The 21,665-nt window shown below is 38.1% G+C and overlaps 1 protein-coding gene across 11 annotated transcripts in view; it reads right to left on the bottom strand.

Annotated features, from left to right (window-relative positions):
• The window catches only part of MATN2 (matrilin 2), a 69,560-nt gene that overhangs the window by 13,477 nt on the left and 34,418 nt on the right, over positions 1-21,665 (bottom strand). For 10 of the 11 annotated variants that reach the window (XM_040695902.2, XM_040695904.2, XM_025148052.3 and 7 more), the window contains 9 exons: positions 18,665-18,787; positions 12,579-12,701; positions 8,634-8,756; positions 5,764-5,886; positions 4,062-4,184; positions 3,777-3,899; positions 3,282-3,404; positions 3,059-3,181; positions 2,726-2,848 (listed from right to left, as the gene is read on the bottom strand). In XM_040695902.2, coding sequence (XP_040551836.1) covers positions 2,726-2,848; positions 3,059-3,181; positions 3,282-3,404; positions 3,777-3,899; positions 4,062-4,184; positions 5,764-5,886; positions 8,634-8,756; positions 12,579-12,701; positions 18,665-18,787 — 1,107 coding nt within the window. The remainder of the gene's footprint in view (positions 1-2,725; positions 2,849-3,058; positions 3,182-3,281; positions 3,405-3,776; positions 3,900-4,061; positions 4,185-5,763; positions 5,887-8,633; positions 8,757-12,578; positions 12,702-18,664; positions 18,788-21,665) is intronic. The other variant, XM_040695903.2, reaches the window with a different exon arrangement.

The following is a 21,665-nucleotide window of genomic DNA, read 5'->3' as shown; positions in this document are numbered from 1 at the left end:
ACTGGTGATTGGTTGGTGATTGCCCAGCCTTTTAACTTGCCAACACCTCTCTTCAAGGTCTCTCTGCCCTCAAAGAAGTAAACAGCTCTTCCTAATTTAGCATCATATGCAAATTACTTAGTATGCATTCAAGTCCTGAGTCCAGTCAATTTTTGGAAACACTGAAAAGAACCAGCCATAAATTGGAGCCCTGTGGAGCCCCACTAGTGACTGGCCACCACCCTGATGTAACTCCACTTATTATAACCTTTTGAGCCCAAGCTGCCTGTCAGTGATTCACTCTTTGCATCATGTTTTTGTCTAGCTGGACATTTTATCTGGAAGGATAATGTGAGAAAGCTTACTGAAAGCCTTGCTAAAATCCAGAAATATCAGATCAACTGGATTCTCCTGATTCTTAGCAATTAGCAGAATAACCAACTAGACTTAATGTGTAGAAAAAAAACTATTTTTTCACAAGAACTGTGAAATGTATATACCTGAGGCACATTACTTGAAGGGCTCAGACTGCCAATACAAAGAATTTCAAAAAATGCTACAGAGGACAATCTTCTAATTCAACAAACATTACATTCAAGGCATAACAATCTCAACCAGACCCCATTCCAGCAGGTAAAGAAGAAATGATTATAGAGGTAAAAATTAGCATTAGTTAGCATCAGCTTATGCACAGCTGTGTGCAACATTTGTTATTTTCAAACAGAATGAGACATAAACGAGCAACAGACAAAGTTTTACTTGAAAAGGATAGATTTTATATAGCTGAAAGCAATTGTGAGCCAAAGTGCTTTGTGATTGGAGGTGAAATAATTTAAACAAAAGTGAATGATGACTGTACTATTAAATCCTGTTTTACTAGATTCCTCCAGAAAAAAACCTACAGACATCATCTAAAAAGAACAGCAGAATAGTTTAAAAAGGAACAGAAATTGAAATAGAATACAGCTATAAAATTTGAATAATGAATGAAAGGAAAATTCACATTATTTACTGAAATTGAAACTATGTGGAATTTGAAACACTGAACTGAAATGATACAGGACAAGGGAATGCATAACCAACAAAATAAAGGACAGTATACGTTATTTAAGGGGTGTTTGGAATAAAAACCATTCTAACAATATATTGTTAATTAGTAGGTAGAAATAGTAGAATTGTCCATTTTTATGCAGAAAAGTAAAAACATTCACTGTACTCAGATCAGAATTTTTCAAAATAGGCTACAGATGATACTATTAGAATGAAGAGTTTCATCAGTTGAGAAGTAGGTCACACAGTATCTACTGCAGAAACAGCAGTAACTCCAGATCACTTGCAGCCAAGAGCTGTAAAAAGAGCTGGCTGAATAACACTTTGGATGCTTAGAATCATTTTTTGTTACCTCCTGGAACTCCATGGAAGCCCCAAAACACTATGGAGTTTCCATCCCCAGCGCCTACACACACAGTATAATGAAAAGTATAATGAGTTCACTGCGAGCCTGTCAGCTTGATATTAATCTGCATTCAAACAACCAGATAGATAAATGTGGATGTTGATTTAGAGAAAATCAAAGAAAGAAAAATATTCAAGTTGATATTATGAAAAAATAGGTTCCGGATAAGTAAATAAGAATCTTTTTAATTGATTATGAGGCTGGTTCATAATGCTCAGGGAATTCACGTAACAGAGAATTCAGTAGGGCATCAGTTTGGATATTCATTCTGATTAAGAAAACAGACTACAGAATGAACATACATGGATTAACAGTGGCTAGAGAGGTCTTCAGGATAAACTGTAAATGGGGAATCAAGTGGCTTTCTTTCTAAGAATGCACTTTGCTCTCTACTGCTTAAAATTTTAACGAGCAATCCTAAAGAAAATATAAAATAATCCCTGATGAAGTTTCTAGGTTACTTCATTGTTGATAACTAAAAATACAGTTCTGCCAATGCAAGGAAAAGCAAATCTTTTTGCAAGATGAGTAAAAACAAACTGTAAGTATTTTAAAATAGCCAGAAGTAAACTCACATAATTTAGAAACAAAGAATGAAGGCTGTATTCACAAGATAGGGGACATTTGTGTGACTGACAGCTTTAAAAGGCTTATGTTCATGGTATATAACCAGCTGAACACGAGCTCTAGGAGAATCTCATGGACTAGCAATATCTTTGGTCATAAAAAAGGGTAGATTCAAATCAGAATTAGGTGGGTAACAGTTCCTCTATGCTGAACCCTGCTGTATGCTGTATTAGAGGACTTTGTACTATGCTCCCACGTTGTAGCATCCCTGCAACAATGCTGATAAATAGAAGAAGCTTTAGGAGAGTGAGAAGAGATTTATGAAAAGACTGGAAAAGATATAAAGAGCCTGAAGGAGTTTCATCTGCTTATCTTTTACTAAAACCATGTTAAAAGGCTAAGCTAATCCGTTAAATTATGGTCTGTGCGAGTATACACAGAACAGCACAACAGCAATTAGAACTCCAACTCATCACAGTAAGATGAGGCAACATCCTATGCTCAAGATTAAATCTTGGCATAGTCTAAAAATGAAGTTCACATTTTAAAATGCACATTCTGAACTCAAAATTGGTTTATTTTCTGAAATACATTTTTAATTCAAACAATAATTTACAGAATTTTTGTGATCTATAGAGGACAATATTCCACCACCATGAATCACTGAATAATTTCCTAATGGAAGGGAAATTATATTTCCTCTTTTATTCATAACCAACTTACTTCGGCATGTTTTCCCATCTTGCCTCAGTACAAATCCGTCATGGCATTGGCAAGTATATGAGTCATCACCATTAACACAAAGATGTTCACAGCCATGATTGACTGATTTGCAGATGTCCTTACCTAGGAATAATTTAGATTTTATTTATTACAGTTTAATAATTGAGAACACTTCAAAAAATGTAGAGACTAGAAGTATTAAGTTCCTAGTAAAATAAAGGATCTATCCTCCTTTTTGTCAGGTAAAATCACAAATAAAAAGACCTATTTCTAACACAACATGCTTCCTCAGTGACTCCTGAGTGAGAAAATTACAGTAAATCAATAACTTACTTTCACATGTTTTCTCATCTTCCCTCAATACAAAACCCTCATAACACTGGCAAATGTATGAATTATCAGTGTTCACACAAACGTGCTCACAGCCATGGTCAACAGAATTGCAAACATCTTTATCTGGAAAAAAATAAGAGTGCCAGTATTTAAAACATGTCACAAATGCCCAGATAATAGAGCAAATTATTATTATTATTATACTAAAGATAAGTATACTCACTTCTACATGTTTTTCCATCTTGTCTTAATGCAAACCCCTCATAACACTGGCAGATGTATGACTCATCAGCATTAACACAAACATGTTCACAGCCATGGTCAACTGAACTGCAAATGTCTTTATCTGAGAACAGTTGATGGTTTTTGGTTAAAGCACATCTTCAGTGTATACATTATGCAAGGAGAAGTAACAGTTTTTATTAGGTTCACTGACATCATTCAAAAAACGGACAAAAATTTAGACAGAAAACACTTCTAATTCTTGGTACCTGAAAAACTGTAGGGTTTTTGTTTGTTTGTTTGTTTGTTTGTTTTGTCTCCAGTCATATCAGTTTGGCTACTAAAGTATACTATTACTGTTCATTGAGTCTCTTACAAGCTTCTAGTGGGTATGACAATATTAATTCCACATTACGAGTAAGTTAGGGAAGTGTTGTTAGTTAAAAGATTTCCACAAATCTAGATACTATAGATAAAAGTCTACCAGAATACTCACATCTGCATGTTTTCCCATCTTCTCTCAATAGGAAACCTTCGTGACACTCGCAAGCATAAGAATCATCTTTGTTAACACAAATATGCTCACAGCCATGGCTGATTGATTTGCAGATGTCCTGTCCTGGGAATTAGTTAGATATAGATACAGTTTGGAATGATAACGTGTTCAAAAATGTAGAGATCAAAAGGATGCTTTCTAGTGAGAAGTGAAGAAGTGATAAACACCTTTCTTTCCTTGCCTAACACACACGCAAAACGTTCTATATATATATGGGTTACTCACTTCTGCATGTTTTTCCATCATCTCTCAATATGAACCCTTCACGGCACTTGCAGATGTAAGAATTGTCAGTACTAACACAAACATGCTCACAGCCATGGTTGACTGATTTGCAGACATTTTTACCTGAGAATAAATTAACAGATAAAGAATTGTGTTAGTTAAGGGCAAGATGTTTTGTCTTACAGCTTCCAGTTACTGAATATTCTTGTCCTTGCTGGTATTCTGGATGCAATTCTGCAAATCATTACTGTAAGTTTTTATTGTAACAAGAGCTAAATCTTTGTTCTACAATTTTTACAGCCTTATAATTAAGGAAAAGTGCACTGCTTTGGTTCCAGAGTTTGTATAACTTCATGTATCCCCATCATGCAGATTAATGCCCTGCAGGAACTTCCAAATGCATTTAAATTCCACATCCACATTTCAAGTAAACTTCCTGGTGAAAAACAGATCTTTCCATCACCATCATTTTATCTTCAGTAATAAACCTGCCCAAACCTGAAATAGTTACGCTTTCTTTCCCTGGGGTTCAGATGGTATTTGTCATTTTTCTTCACGCTAAAATTACAAAAGCTCAGCATATGTAGTGTTTAAATGTAACGAGAAACAAATTGTATGATCCTGCTGTAGACTTTTGCAAAACTGTTAGCTGTATCTGGTTGAGTAAACGTTAAGTGAGCTCTTCTGACATGTGATTTAGTTACAATTTATATTTCAACATAAAATAAAATTACATCTACTTATTAATATTGGATAAACTAAACTTTCACTCTCTTCCCCACATCCTTTGTTTTCCCACAAGGGCTGCTGCATGGGCACAAAATTTCACTTGCTTTTGCACTATCAAACTGTAGCTACTTTCTGACACAAGCAAAATTTCTCTCTGCTCACATGGACTAAGAAAGTAGGGTGTTGATGTGATATATGTAATACAAAACTGATAAATGCAATACCAACCTGATAATACAGAGCTTTCCTTTGTCACGTCAGTGTCTGGATTACTTAATTTTTTTTTATTCTTTTAAATGTTACTTAACAGAAGATGCCGAGGGAAATCTTGGATATGATTGGCATTACAGAATGCTTTATGCCTGTGTTTTCTAAAGAGCTGTCCACAGTTCTTCTCTGATAACTTAGCATGCACTCTAATACCAGGGAAATTTTTTTATGCATCTGTCATTCATCATAACTACATAATGTAGCCAAACGTATAATGCAATTATGATATCTATTTTGCAATCAACCTTATCTCACACTGGGCAAAGGAATGAATATTCCATTAGTACTGAAGGCTTCTTTTTGCTGTATAAGTCTTTTGAAATGTTACATATTTTTGCCTTGATTTGAGAAGAAAACTATAGTTGTCTGATATAAGAATGTAAGTTGGAATACAATTATTTTTGGACCCACAGTAGACCAGTATGTGTTTAGATACAGTCAATTTTATACATTCCAAACGCTTAGGGAGTGACTCAGGTGCCTGCAAGTATGCACTCAGTGCCACTTCAGATGCCCTCGAGCATCCAAGACATCAACATACTGATGGCAAACGTGACACCAAAGGGAAAATTGTGAGCTTCTGGAATCCTACAGCATGTAAAATGTCACTGGAAAGCAACACTTAAGCAATCAAATCCTACCTTACAGACTTGTTCTCTTTATATGTAATAAAAATCTAATACTGACTTGCTGAATAACTTACGTTTACATGTTTTCCCATCATTCCGAAGCCTGTATCCTTCAAAACACTGGCAAGTGTAAGATTTGTCACCATTTATACACAAATGTTCACAGCCGTGATCACTCAGAACACAATAGTCAACTCCTGCAGGAGCAATTGAAGTTATTGAAATGATTAACAATTAAACCATCATTTTAATATTTGCATGGCATGTAAGCAACAATTCAGTCCTTCATCTGATAATACGTACATATATACCTTCAATTAAATTTAAGAGGGCCCTGTGGTATACTTCGCATTAATTACTGTAAGCGGAGTTGAGAATGCATAGCACAGCTCAACAGAATCTGGGTCTCAGTACTCACAGACTGAATTACAAAAACCTCAGACTTTAACAATGCTTTTATAAAAGACAGTGGCAATGGCAGAATAGGTACCTTGTGAACCTTCTTCAAAGACAGTCTGTAAATGATCTGATGTAAACATGGCAGGCAGAAAATCCCTCTGGGACCTTGGAGAACTTTGGCTTAGGCTAATCAAGCTTTTGCAAAGAACTGCAAACAACAAGACCTATCGAATATGGTCCATTTTTTCTTCTCAAATTTCCTAAGGGTTTCTTATTTGAAGTACCAAGACATAATACTCCCACAACTCTGCAGGCAGCACTGACTACTTTTTATAGGCTACAAACACAGTGTCACACTTTCTCCTTTGTATTTAGTTGTCAGAGAAGAAATCTGTTTACCATTCAGGTGTTCCCCCAGCTGTCTTAAGATACCTGTGCAACTGCGTATGACACCAGTGTTGTGATTCCCAGATGTTTTCCTTTTAGGAGTGCTAAATGTTAAATGCTAATCCCTTCCACTCAGCTGCTCATTCAGGGTATCACAAAGTGCCGAAAAAACCTTTCCTGATAGTCTAAAAAAAATGAGGTTTCAGCAACTCATCTGGAGCTCAGGAATAAGACATCCTATGCCTAAATATGAGGAGAGGGATACATGGGCAAGAAGAACCATTCAAAAGGTCTCCACTGTATTGCATGGAGGAATTCTAGAAGCCACAGCATGGTTTTAATGCTGCTGACGGGTCTCCAATTACAGCCTGGAGGAAAATGACTGAATGGAAAAAAACAAAGAACAAAAAAACAACCCACACCTATTTTTACTACAAAGGAAAAACAGATTTCCCATTCACATGTTCTTAAAAATATAGTTTTCTATTTCTGATTTTTCAGCAGCTCTTTTAGATAATATTCAAATTATTTCTAGTAGACCCCAGTCCCCCTTTATGTACATTACAGTATGTGCATTGCTACCTGCCCCTTTTTAGAGGGTCCAGTGACAAAAGCAAAATCTGCCAAGAGACTGGGTGGGAATAAAAAGTGTAGTACGAAGGCAAGGACAAGGCTAAAGGCAACAGCAAATTGCGTTTGCTGTTTTGCTTCACTCTTCCTGAAATCATTATTGTGTCAACTTGGTTTCTGTTAAAACTGTGTTTCCCAAGTGCAAGTGAAGGAGCAAACTGCAGCTGCTCCAAAGTTCAACAAACTTGAAAAATAACATACCTTCACAATCTATAGAAAAAGTGGCCAAAACTTTCTCATGAAAGAGAATTGGTCCAGGAAAAATGAACAGGCAAAATACATGCACATTCCTCTTTTTCTGGCCCTTTCTATATACTATTTTTTCCAGTGATGGAGGTAATTTCTGAAACCACAATGGTTCTCAGTGATCATTTGATTTATAAAGGGTGGAGAGCTGTCAGGACAACTTCTATTCACTTACTAAGGGCTCACATGCAAGCTGCAAAGCTGTATGGGACTCACTTTTCTCCTCCTTCAGACTAGATAACGCATTTTGCCTGGGGGATGCTGCCATCAAGATGACCTGTCAGTCTGATATATCTTGCCATGTGACTGAAAAACTGTCCTCAGCATCTGGGGATGAACAGATCTCCCAAAACTTTTCTGAAAACACTAGGATTTACAGCCATATTGATAAGTGTCCCTTCCTTAGTCCTTCTTCTCTCTGCTCTTGTTTTCAAAACATTATTATTTTTGAAGTGTAGTCTGTGAGAATGAATTGAAAAATAGAAATCCCAGTATTTTTGGGGTTGGAAGGGACTCAAAATACCATCTAGCTCCGAATCCCCCTTCCAACTGTTCAAAGCTCCAACCAACCCAGCCTTGAACACATCCAGGGATGGAGCATCCAAAGCTTTTCTGGGCAAGCTGTTCCAGCACCTCACCACCCTCACAGTACAGAATTTCTTCCTTATATTCAATCTAAACCTATTCTCATTCAGTTTAAAACCATTACGCCTTGTTCTGTCACTACAGTCTATGAGACTGCCTCTCTAGTATTCTGTAGACCCCCTTTAGGTACAGGAAGGCTACTATAATGTCTCCCCAGAATTTCCTCTTCTGAACAACCCCAAACTCTCTCAGTGTGTCTTAATAGAAGAGGTGCTCCAGCCCTTTGATCATCCTCATGACCCTCCACTGGACCTGCTCTGGTCCATGTCTCTCTCATGCTGGCAGCCCTAGAGCTGAGCGTAGTACTGCAATAGTGTCTTGCAAGAGTGAAGCAGAGAAAATCTCATATTGAGCTTTGCATCCACCTGTACCTCTAGGTCCTTCTCCTCAGAGCTGCTCTCTATCCAATCATGGCCCAGCCAATACTCATGTTTAGGATTGCCCTGATGCAGGTTCAGGACCTTGCGCTTGATTTCATTAAACTTCAGAAGGTTCGCACAGGCCCACCTCTGGAGCGTGTCCATGTGTCTCTGGATGGCATCCCTTCCCTTGCCCTGCAGGTATGTCCTCTTCCCTGTGTGAAAACAGAAACCTTCCCCATGTGGGCTGAGAGCTAACATGTTCTCAAATGACTTACGTGAGCAGGTTCGTAGGTCCTCATTGATGACAAATCCTTCAGAGCACTGACAGACGTAGGAGTCATCAGTATTCAGGCACAGTTGCTCACAACCGTGATCGTTCTCTGCACAGTGGTCCACTCCTATTATTTGTGTTAGTAATTGAAGAAAGCACAATTTTTTGAGATACAGACACTACAGAACTGTAGCTCATGCACAACGCCCTTGCAGAGCAAGGGAAAAATATCAGTATATTTTTTTTTTACTTATGCAGTATCCCCATCTATTTTAGTAAACTGAGTTAATGAACAACACCTAAATGAAATGAATACAGCAACTCCACAAAGCAAACAACAAACTTGATAAAGCACAGATTTCCCTTGCCAAACTAAAACAAAGTAGAGTTAAGGGAGAGTCTCGAGGCCCTGCCTGGTATTACCCACAGGATCACACCGTCCTTCTTTAAAAGGTAAGACTCTCTTTTGTTCACCATAAAATTGTCTCAGAGAGAAAGAATGGGAGTGTATTAACATGTATCATTTACTTGTTTTTCCTATTTTTATTCAAATTCTAACTAAGATAAAATAGAATATTTTTTGACTCTTATATGAAACCAGTTCACAGAACAGACAGCAAAGCTGTAGGCTGAGATACGTGCACTTGCAAATGTACCGTGTAATCTGCTGACTCTGTAAGTATAGAAAAAGCACATTTCAGGAAAAAAAAAAAACTTTATACCAAACTTTCTCATAACATTTTATTCCTGACTCGTTAATGACTATTTTAGTTGTATAGGCTCAAATCACTTTAGCTTAACTTGATCAAATGTAGCAGAGTTCCTTCAGGCATTAACAGTCTCATATGTTTCTATTTGCAAATCATTTACAGATGTGACCAGGCACGTCTGTAGATGTCTACATAAAACAACAACAACAACAAAAAAGCAACAAACCTACACTTAATGTCAATTTACTTAGTTTTAAATATTTACATCTATTTGTTTATTTAGCTAGGCAATGATGTTGCAGGATGCCAAGGAGTCAGTCCAGATTTCCCATTATACATAAATAGAGATAACGTTGGCTTAAACAAGTGAATCTGAGGTGTAAGTTTTTACTAGTTCAAGCAAGTTCCAGCTGGAACAGTCTCCTTATTCCAAGGACTTACATCATCATGAAGAGGCTTGTGTAACTTCTTGGATCACACAAAAAATGTGCAAAAAAAGAGCAGTTTGGCACCATCTCTTACAATACAAACACACTAATGTGAATTTTAACATTTAAATACTTTGGTTTCTCATGCAGAATCTTTTAACGCATGCTTTCAAGGAGCGGGGTACTCAGAGAGCTGCCCATCTGCAGGCTTTAGAAAATAGTATAAGTGCACATTTTTTCATCATGTGTGCTGCATTACATTTTTTTTTCTTTTTTCAACAATTGTAAGAAGGACAATAAGGGGAAGGGAGAGGTGAAAGGCCTATATTAACAAAAAAGACAACTGATGTCTTGAGATATATTTATTCTTAGATACTCAACTTGTGATCGCCTAAAAACACAATTCTTAAAATGTTTTGAGCTCTTGCAACACATCCAAGTTTCCTTAAATACAGCCTTATCACAAATAGTTTATTGAAAAATATGACTCCTTGGCCTATAAGCTTTTTTTAACTTAATTGACAGCATTCCTTTGGCAATATATGTCAATAGTACAGTAGGCAAAAACGCTACCGATGTTTTAGCTGATATACCAAATAGTTCTCTGAAACAAAGAGTATTTTCTGAAAACTAGGTGACAGCAAGTGGGAAATGGTGGTGGTGTTTTCTGGTGCAGTGATGGTCCTTTAGTAACATTCTTATTAATAGAGAACATTCTATCAAACAGATTGATGGAAGTGTGAACATATGTAAGAAGGAAGTTTCTATGCATCTCTACATATCATATCTCTAACATACGTTAGTTTTATGTGTGCTGCAATTTAAACAGCACGTAGCAATGACACAGACAGACATTTACAGTAAGCTCTGCCTTTGTGTTAGACACCAGGGCTGAACAACTTTTCCCATTTATTAGGACTGGAGAAGATGACACCTTAGTTCCATGTTAAATCTGGGATCTTACTACAGCGTTACTTCACTAGAGCTCACTTGCGTCTGACTTTACAGAAACACAGGTTTGCATAACCCAGAAAGATCTCAGAAAGGACTCAGGAGCATTTTCTCATTCTATTCACACCTCACCCCACTGCAGTAACCAGCTGCTGCAGTTCAAGAGGCACTCACTTCTACATGCATTGTGATCACCTCCTAGGGCACATCCAAGATGACATTTGCACATAAATGACTTCTAAATTAACACATTCATGTTCACAGTCATGCTGACCTAACTCACAGATATTTACACAGAGAGAGAGAAAAACACTAAAGAAATCAAACCAGTCAGGAAGGTTTCTGAAATACAAGAGCTTAGGAAACCTTACTTTCCTTAAAAGATACCAGATTCTATGATCTGCACAATATTTAAAGCTGTGTACATCTGACAGTGACTTGAGGATCTAAGAGCTGTCTGTGAATACTTGCTAGGCAAGACTGAACTTAGACTTTATGCTCCTGCTCCAGCAGTCATTAGAATTGATGTCCTCTGGTGGAGGAGGAATGCCTGGTCATAAATGTTTTTGTCCTGATGTTATGAAGAGGGCATAAGCCAATTACAAAAAATCCATAAGGTAAGGAAAAGTAAAGTACCCCAGTTTGTCTGTAATTCTCAATTAAATCCTAGGCAATAAGTATTCGAGACAATACAGTCCTTTTGCTCCTATGCTCACCAAGGCACATCCATTCTGTAAAAATCTGTATGTATTGAAATACCATGTAAATATTAAAAGCAAGAATAGCATGGATTGCTGTACAAGCAGCACTGTATCAACAATCATAGAATCCTAGAGTGGCCTGGGTTGAAAAGGACCACAATGATCATTGAGTTTCAATCCCCCCTGCTGTGTGCAGGGTCGCCAACCACCAGACCAGGCTGCCCAGAGCCACATCCAGCCTGGCCTTGAATGCCTCCAGGGATGGAGCATCCACAACCTCCTTGGGCAACCTGTTCCAGTGCGTCACCACCCTCTGTGTGAAAATGCTTCTTAGAATACTTCTTAGAGATACTTCTCAGAAAGCATCTCTAAGACTGACAGAAAACAGTTTCAAAAACATATACAAGTTATAAGAGTCAACAGACATAATTATATTGCTCTAATCAAGCTTCCTATACATAGAATATCAGCAGTAACATCCCCTCCACCCTTCCACCCCCAGAACTGAGTCATCAGATCAAGCCAGCTCTTTATTGACAGCATTACACTGAAAACCTGTGTGACTCTGAGTCCCTGCTCAGGAAGAGCTGTAACACAAAAAGTCTTTGTGAAGTAAATAATACGTATAATTGGTTTATAATCCCAATGTTACTGAGGCTGTTTATACAGTTTGAAGGAAACTGTATAGGGTTGCATGTTTGATTTTAAGTTGCTTTCCATAACTACGTTACAATCTCTCACTTACTCACTGCTAATGAGATACATCTGTCCTTGGCTAAAACAACTCAGGAAAGCAAGGTGGAATTAAAAATGAAATCAAAAACTGAAAAAAAACCCCACCTGTTTATACCACTACAAAACAAAAGGTCACAAAGTTTTAAAAAGAGTAATAAACTTCTTGGTCTTGAGCTGCTATGGTTCCTTTATTACTCCTCAGGTTTTACTCAATCTCTTCAAAAAATGCTTTATACACAACCTATTATACAAAATAGCAATTTTTCCAACATGAATGGCTCAGGTAAAATTTTAGTTTATAAAGAAAGATTTGTTTCAACCTTTATTAGAGAGAAAACTTCCACCCTTTCAGAAAGGAGAGCATTCACAGAAGGTTTAAGAAATGAAAGCAGATGAACTTCACTATGTCCAAAAGATTACTCACTTTTGCATGTTTTCTTATCCGGATTAAGTCTAAACCCTTCTTGGCATCGACAGAAATAGGAATCATCTGTATTAACACATTCCTGTTCACAGCCATGGTCCTGAAGAGCACAGTAGTCTGGTCCTAAATGGGAAGAACTTAGGTCAGTGACAAATATAATTTCCCAGACATAGGCTAGGTAAAAACCATTTCCCTAATTTTTCTTTCTTTAGGTATTTTTTTTTTCCATATGCACCATTTGTAACTTTTAACATATTGTTTCAAATTGTGAAAATAAAATGTTCACCTTCTAAAGTATCTGCTACACTTGGGCACAGATATGTATACTTAAATGAATTCTTGGAAAACACATGTAGTACATGCAGTACAGAAATTAGAAAATTAAATATTTCTTAACATTTTTTGGCTCAGTCCTATACACTGCCTCATCAAAACTGCCTTTTTATTTCACTCAGAGGAAGTTTGATATGACCTGCTACATACTTACAAATTATTATTCCCAGAGATAATTAGCTTCATGCAGAAGGGACTGTTCTTCATAGAATCATAGAATGGCCTGGGTTGAAAAGGACCTCAAAGATCATCTGGTTTCAACCCCCCTGCTGTGTGCAGGGTCGCCAACCACCAGACCAGGCTGCCCAGAGCCACACCCAGCCTGGCCTTGAATGCCTCCAGGGATGGGGCACCCACAGCCTCCTTGGGCAACCTGTTCCAGTGCATCACCACCCTCTGTGTGAAAAACTTCCTCCTAATATCCAACCAAAACATCCCATGTCTCAGTTTAAAACCATTCCCCCCTGTCCTATTATCATTCACCCTTGTAAACAGCCATTCTCCCTCCTAAAGCCGTTCTTCCCTTCTTTTCTTGTATGTGTGGCAATCAAACTCAGTTTACATGTGATGAAAGCATTCACCAATAATAAACCAAGCAGTAGCAGTGGCAGAAGTCCTCTTGTTAACTCAGTAGCTAGAAATTACCTCTGCCTTCCTCACCAATAACCTGAGTTTACCACTCTCTTCTTTTTCTGACACACACAGAGTATTCTGCCAGTGTTGGCAGGATTCCCCTAATGAGCTGTGCTCCTTTTATTTCATTCTGAAAAAACTGGAGTTAATCTCAGAGAAAAAATTTGTAAGACACACATGACTGTGTGATAACATTTACGTTTTCAAACTTTTCTTTGTAGCTATGAGCACTGAAGTTTATTTTCAATTTTTGAAAGATTCTAAGAAGATCACAAGGTCTTGGGAGCTGGAGCCATTGGCCCTGGCCTGTCTACTGATACTGTGGTCTGGTCTATCAAGGGTGTAAGTCTTGGCTAGCTGGTGATCACTTCTGAGATTCAGAACTTAAGTCACATATATAGAAATGTATGCTGAAAAGTTTTAAATTTACAGACACTTTAAATCCAGTGATCTGAAGTTTGTTCATTCATGTTGTTTATGCAAACTCAGAGGTAGTGTGATTCATAACATATGGGAACTAGAACACATTTTTGCTCTGAAGAGCTCTCATGCTGTCCTGACTTTTGCAGCATTAGGAGTTACCCAGTTATTTTCTTCATGGTTTATTTAATAAGCAAAGCTTGGAACACATCAAGTGTAAGGAAAAGTGGCTTACTAAATGTTAGTTGTATTTATGCTTAGATTCAGGACACACATTTAAATGAGAACGATTACTAATATTTGCACATTCCTCTCTGACTACTGCTTCTGAACCAAGCTCTACGGCCTACTATGTCCAGCCACTTTGACTCTTCCTTAGTTGCAACCTGATGGAGTTTTCTCCCTTATACTTTAAAGTATTTATAACAAAAGAGAAGGCAGTTAATATGGCAACTGAATTCCGAGATGGTGAGAAGCATTGTCTGTAGCCTCCACCCCTCAATTTGGGAGCTGCCTTTAACGTTAGGTTCTTGCCCATTCATAAGCATGTTATTGTCAGAGGCCTGACAGAGAGATTACTCACTCTGCTTGCCTTATAGTCATCCTTGGATCTCAATTTACATTCCCTTGTGTAGTAGTGCACTTTCAACAAAAGATCTCCTCCATTCCATATAGACCCAGCATAAAACCACAGATGTGCCCAGATTATTTCTAGTCAAGAACAGATGGGAAATGGCAGTAGGAATGCAGTGATGGAGTCTTTTAGCCCAACCGACCAAATGGATGTAGGAGATCAGTTTTTCTAAAAATAACTAGCAGAAGGCTCCAATTTACATACTTTTGTTCAGGTTGGAAATTTCAACAATCCAAACACCTATGGGGAACATAAGATGGCATTGTACAGACAACTCAGAATGTTCCTGTGCAGTCATGGGGACAATTCCCTAACACAAATTCTGGATGGTTAACATTCTACTTGACTTAGTACTGTGACCATGAGATGACTAAGCTCATAATCCAGAATGATGGGAGAAGAAACAACAGAATTTGGACTTTGTATTTTACAAGCTCACATTTCAGCTTATTCAGGGAATTGCTAAGAAAAATCCTCTGGGAAAGAGCCATGAAGAAGAAGGGAGCCCAGGAGAGCCAAATGAGTTTTAAAGCAAATGTACTAAGAACTCGGGAACAAACGATCCTTTTATGCTGGAAAATCTGCTTAGCTAATTAAGGAACTTCTCAATAAACTAAAACACAAAAAGGGAGAATAGCAGAAGGAGAAAGAAGGAAAAAAAACAAAGCTCGGCTGGATCTATCACTACTGGGATACACAGGGGGTTCCTCTCAGAATCAATTGCCAAATACATGACAATATAGCACAAGAAGATAAACAGGAATAGTAAACGTGGACCTATCAAGGGCAAATCATGACTGACCAACCCAGTCGCCTTCAATCGTGAAACTACCGGGTCTGTGGACAAAGGGAGATCAGTGTGTGGAACATCCCCTGACACTACTCTTGGTGCTGTCTCCCACAGTACTCTCATTTGGAATTTGAGGAAATATAGGCCAGAAGAAACGATGGCTATAGTGAATATTTTCTAAGTCATTGGCCTGAAAGGGCATTGATGTATGGCTTCATGTTTGGCTGGTTGCTGATAGTGGCCAAAGTACCACAAGGGGACAGTACTGGGTGGCACACTGCTAAAAAACCTTAATTAGTGACAGATAGATGATGACACAAGTGTACCCTATTCAAATCTGTGTATGATACTAAATTAGGGACAGTGACTGTAAGCAAGTGAGCAGAACAGGCTAGCTTCTCCCTAACTGAAAGGGAGCCAAGGGCAACAATAGAGCAGGGCAGGGCAGGGATCTTGCCAACCACACACTACCCTGAAGTACCTGAGTGAGTTGAGCAGGGTAGGACTCTAAATGGTAGCCAAGTTTAATCAAGGAGTTCACATCATATGACAAGTTCATGGTGACAAGGCAGGTCTAAGGTCAAGCCAGGAAGCCAGACCATATGTCAGGCTCAGGTGAGGGTACCACTGGTGAGTGAGCCAGGGTCTGACACAGCCCAGTGATCACCAGTCAGGTCTGCAGTGGCAGAGCAAAGCCACAATCAAGCTGGGAAGTCAATCTGTTGGTCAGGATCTGGATCAATGAGTGCTAGTGCCTGGCTCAGGCCTATGCATTTCTGGAGACCAGCATGTCTAAGCATTGCTGGGGAAGGAACTGAGAGATGCAGAAGGAACTGAAATGAGGTTTCTAGGATATAAGCAGGGGTGAGGAGAAGGCCCTGAGGTAGGTGGGCAGGGCCATGAAGGCCTGTTGGTGCCGCCAGGACAGTAGCTGAGTAGCACCTGTGATGGAAAGTTCCTCGGGATTTATGGCGAATGTGATCTTGAATTCAAGACAACAATGTAAATCTCACTACAAATAAAGGAAATCTCACATTGGAACACACAGGTGAAGCACAGCAAGCAGAAATTACTATCTGCTCAGCGCTGGTGAGGTCACATTGATGTATATTGTCCAGTTCTGGAACAGTACTTCCTCACACAGTTAAAGGCAATAAACTCAAGAGGGCTCAACAAAAGCCTACTAAAGTTGTCCAGGGCAGTGTGCACATGACTTGTTCAGAGTGCTTGAGGATTCCGGTATTACCTAGCCTGGTGAAGAGGAAGACTATGTCATTATAAAGGTAGTGGAACTAAACCTTTCTTGGTAGTGTCAGATAATAAAACAAGGATCAATGGCTTGGGTGATTCAGGTTTGGCATGAGGAAAATGTTCTTCACTGGGAAGACAGACCAGCAATGGAACTGGCTGCACAGACAGGTTGTGGATTCTCCATTGGAGCTTTCTGAGATTCAATTAGACAAAGTCATAGTTGACTGGATCTATGGTTTGTAGCAGCTCCACTTTAAAGTGAAGGCTGAAGTAGATGACTTCCAGACATCCTGTCCAACCAACATTTGAAAGCTTTAATGCTTGTAACACAAAATCAGCAGCACATGATCAGACTGAAAGTCTATATAGCCCAATGTCCCATCTTCACCAATATTAAAGCAGAGGACAGAGATAGGACAGGCCTGAAATACTACGTTCACAGAACATTCTTACAGCTTCCAGAGTCTATGGTTTATCAAGTTAAACAGATTAAAATAATTCATAGGATTAGACAATAAGCTACAAACAATTCAAGACGTAAAATATGATGTAAAAGATGCAGTTTGAAGGTCTTTGATGAATTCAAATTGGGAGAGAAAACACTGATTAAAATTCCCATTCTTAAATTGAAAGAATTCACAAGAATTTTTGCTTGGGCAGTGGAATGCACTTACACTATACTAGATTTCCAAAACATATAGATATGGAAGCATAAGAGAATTCAGCCAGCTGTTAGCTAACAGATACATGACAAATGGGCTGCTTCATACAAGCTACAAGCAACATGAACCGGTTTCAAGTGTAATCTGTCCCTTGGGGATGAAGTAAATTCATCTCTCTGAACTCTGTTGCTCTACATAAATCAGGTGTCTGGTCTGGCAAAACATGTAGCTCCCTACATAGTCAAGGAAAATACAGATATAACACCTTCTGGAAGTACATGTCTCTTTTTCAGGATCATGAGGTCAGATGTACAGTTTGAATGAGACATTTCTTTCTAAATATTAAGTGAAACAGGTATCAAGCATAATGCCCAGAGCAGTTTAAAGGTTAACTTAGTCTCTTTAGTTAAAGACTGAAATGCCCCCTGTAAAAACACAGAAACGCAGTGCTATATTTAGGATTTTTTTTTTTTTGAGAAAAAAAAATGGTTCTTCTCATTATTAGATAAAACAAGGTAAATTTATCACTGGCGTCAGCAATTCCACTCACCTAAAAACTAATGGGGTTTGTCTGCTTACAAATGCAACAGTAAAGTATAGTTACCATGGTCTTTTTTTACAAAAAAAAAAGTCAACTAGGAGTGTATATCAAGGCTTTCCCTTCGTATTTCCTGAAGTTGGTTATTATATTAAACTCTATGGAGGATTTAGCTTGTTCACCCAACTAAGGGAAGCCTTGGCAAGAGTATTTTCTGGTCTGTAAGTTCTCTTCCACTTTATATCTCCTCCAACTCTGGTAACTTCAAACTTGTTAGTCCACTGACAATTAAATTTGAGAAACAAGCAAACCTCTGAAGTTGTTATAACCTGGTAGAAACATGGAAGCTCTGCAGAGGCTACTTGTTTTCCCAGCGATACCTTTGGCACAAAGTATCAAAGAACACACTACGGAAGAAAATCCATAGGAAAACAGGCTGCAATGTCTCTTCTGATGTGGAACTATACACTGTTTAACTTTAGCAACCAAGATGATTACAAATCATCTTGTGCAGCCTTGTTCACCTAGGTAGGGAGATGATATTCTAAATGAAAAATCCGGATAATCAAAGAGACTATGCAAGACAAAGCTTTTGGCTCATACTATTGGAACAGAAGCCTGTTTATAGAAGGGGCCTCTCCACCTACACCCTCTCCATAAAAATAAACTACTACTCAAAACAGTGTTATTTACTTTTATGGCATTTGGCTTCAAGTGCACTACATCATTTTCTATACCCGACATAATACTACTCAGCGTTCCCAGGAACTGTGAGCACTAGAAAGGAGTACATACTGTTCATAATTAAACCTTATCACAACTTACTTCTGCAAGTTCTTTTGTCTGCATTTAAAATGAACCCTGGGTGGCATCTACAGTAATAAGAGTCCTCTGTGTTAACACATTCATGTTGGCAACCTTGATTATCCACAGCACAGTAGTCCACAACTGAAAAAGAACAAGAGCAACATGTATAATTAGAAATACAAAATTAGAACTATTACACATAGAGATTATATACTAGTTACACACAGCAGCTACGAGAGAAGGAAAAGCTGACATAATTTTTATCCAGAAGAGCCTTTCTGCAAAAAGCAGCACACTTCAAATTAGATTTCATATGAGTCCCAGATTATTTCTCCTACTTTCTGAACATTGATCAACTCTGTCAGGAACTTTCTCGCTGTGTTTTCTCAAATCTGGAAACCATGCCTCACTCATTAACCCTGTCCAGATCTTCATACTGTAGACCAGGGAGTTGTAGAATTTATTTTATTCAGCTTTGTCTTCTGTCTGTCCAGATCCAGCCCTGGAATGGGTTTTTCTTTTTCTGGTTTCCTTTAATTCTTTCCTAGCTGTATTAGTTATCAAGACCTGTCCCGGCAGCCTAAATATATAAGAGACCGATAGCAAAACCTTCTACTTTGCTCCAGAATCATCCTGTAAAATCAGGCACAACTATGAAGCCTGAGGGCTTCAGTTGATTTTCACTGCTATTTTGCTTATATAATGCCCTTTGTTGGAAAGAAATAAAACACTGTTAGTCTAGTCACATATTTTATAAGTCTGGTCATCTATTACACAAATGTGTATTTGCAAGATAGACTGCCAAAAGGGTATTAATGTAATACTTCAGAGTTTACTCAGACACTCTCATTTGAAAGCACTAAGGAAGTAAAATTAATTTTGTTATTTTATTTCTTTACAGGTTAAGCTGTTTCTTTACACAGAAGACCCTAGAAGAAATCAAAGACAAGTCACAAAGCACGTGTCCTGCCCCCCAAAAGCTGCCAGGCCCACTTTAGGCAAGTTTACTCGATTCCTTCCACAGATGACAGTAATGTATCCAACTTCACACAGATGTTTACTGAGACAGTTTCCCCATCTTTACCAATGGAGAAATATTTATTACTCTATACTGCTGAACCTCCCAAACTACTTCTAAGATTGAGTAGTTTGTTATAATTAAATAATTTTTTTCTCTGTAATAGTCCTCCCTTTGTAAGTAAATAGTAAATATAGTAAATAATACAGTAAATAACCTAGTTAGTTACCTAGAAAGAACTTCTTTTAAGCCTTTGGAATACTTGTGCTGAATTAAGCCAAATTAGATTACTTACTGGCTACGATGTGAAAACGTTTACCTGGCTAGTACCTTCCTGCTTCCACATCAAATAGCTTCATATAAAAATGTATTTGCTGAATATCTATTACAAGGATCTAAAGTGTTATATAATTAGTCAGCTTCCCTCTTAAATTAATTCCAATCAAATGCATATTTTCAAGTGTTTTAGAAGACACATTAGCAAATAAGTACACAAAAGAATATGTATTTTTTCTGTACATCAGCATCACTAAGAAACAGCTCATATAAATCACTTCCTCCTTTGCATTTAAACTTTAGTGAACGTGCAGTTCTACCACAATACCTGTAACTGTCCAACTAATGATTATGAAGTTGAGAGACAACTAAATAGGTCAGCTAGTCTTAGAATCCTTTATGAGCAACACCGCTTTTGATGATGTGTATTTATCTTTCCACTCTCTCCCCAAGCCCTTATTCCATGCAGGCTTGGCTTTGCAGACTGGCATTAGTAATCTGCCTACAATTTAATTTCAATTTCAGCTTCACATTTCATTGTGGTGGTACTTGCTTAGAAGTGAAATTTGCCAATATCCTGTCAATCAGCAAAAAAGTTGCCAGTGGACTTGTATCTGCCTTAAAAAAAATTGGGAAGAATTATAAACTTACATATCGTATACTGAAGCACTGTAATCCTACTGTAAATACACAAAATCTATATAAGACTAATGCAGAATGATATTTTCCTCCTTTTTGTTAAGTTTTATTATTTTTATTTTTTCCGCACTGTCAAAATATCGAAACCAGAATGTTAACTCAATGTTAACCATGACTACTTCAATATAATCTTTTTCTAAAAGAATGACAATGGTATTTTGCACAAGAAAGCAATGAATCCAATTGTCATCTTCCCAGGTTTGTTCCACAATGTTTTTCTTGCTTAGAAGTAGTTACCAAGAGGCAAGAGTTGTCTTTCACTTCCACTTACCAGTTCTGCACTCTGGCTGCTCATGTTGCCCTCTCCGATTTGCAGGCAGCACAGATCACCCTTCTCTGGTATTGCTGTATTACTACTAATGTTTATATAGGTTTTTCAGTCTTAAAAGAATGAATTATGTTAGGGAAAAGGGTAGAATAAAGCCTAGGAAGAAATGGTAACGTTAAGTAAAAGCACAGAAGAATGAAAAATAAAGTTAGGAAGGAGAAGAGGAGACTAATGGAAGACCAGTTAACACCTTGAATCAAGCCAAAAAATGCAGCAGTGCCAGGACTGCAGACAGGTGCCAGCAGCCAAATCACTGCCAAGTGAAGAGAGCCCATGCCCAACAGCTGCAGCAGCATTGCAGACAGTCCACCAGTGCCAGGAAAAACCGCAACACCAAGAAGATGGAGAAAGTGGGACTAGGACTGAGAAGACTGCCTGCTCAGCAGCATAACGGAGAAAGTAGGGCTCATCACCACCATATTTGAACTGACAGGATTTTGATCACATAAAAGACAGTTAACGTGAAAAGCTGTTTAAAAAGGCAGATGACGTTGCTCTACTAGCCACAATTTCTGCTGAAAATACTGTTTAATCTATACATTTTTCATAAACTTGCTTGTCCATTCAGTAGTTGCTTGAAATGGATGCATTGTAAGCTCCTGTTGTGAGATCTTATTTAATTATTGCCATCCAGGTAAATGGCTGACAGCTTTGTTGATAAAACAATTAACATTGCCTTTGGTCCTTAAATAGAGAAA

The sequence above is a fragment of the Gallus gallus genome, chromosome 2 (assembly GCF_016699485.2).
Source record: "Gallus gallus isolate bGalGal1 chromosome 2, bGalGal1.mat.broiler.GRCg7b, whole genome shotgun sequence".
NCBI classification, from domain to species: domain Eukaryota; kingdom Metazoa; phylum Chordata; class Aves; order Galliformes; family Phasianidae; genus Gallus; species Gallus gallus.
Note: the sequence above shows the minus strand (reverse complement) of the source record. Positions and strands in the feature narration are given on the sequence as shown.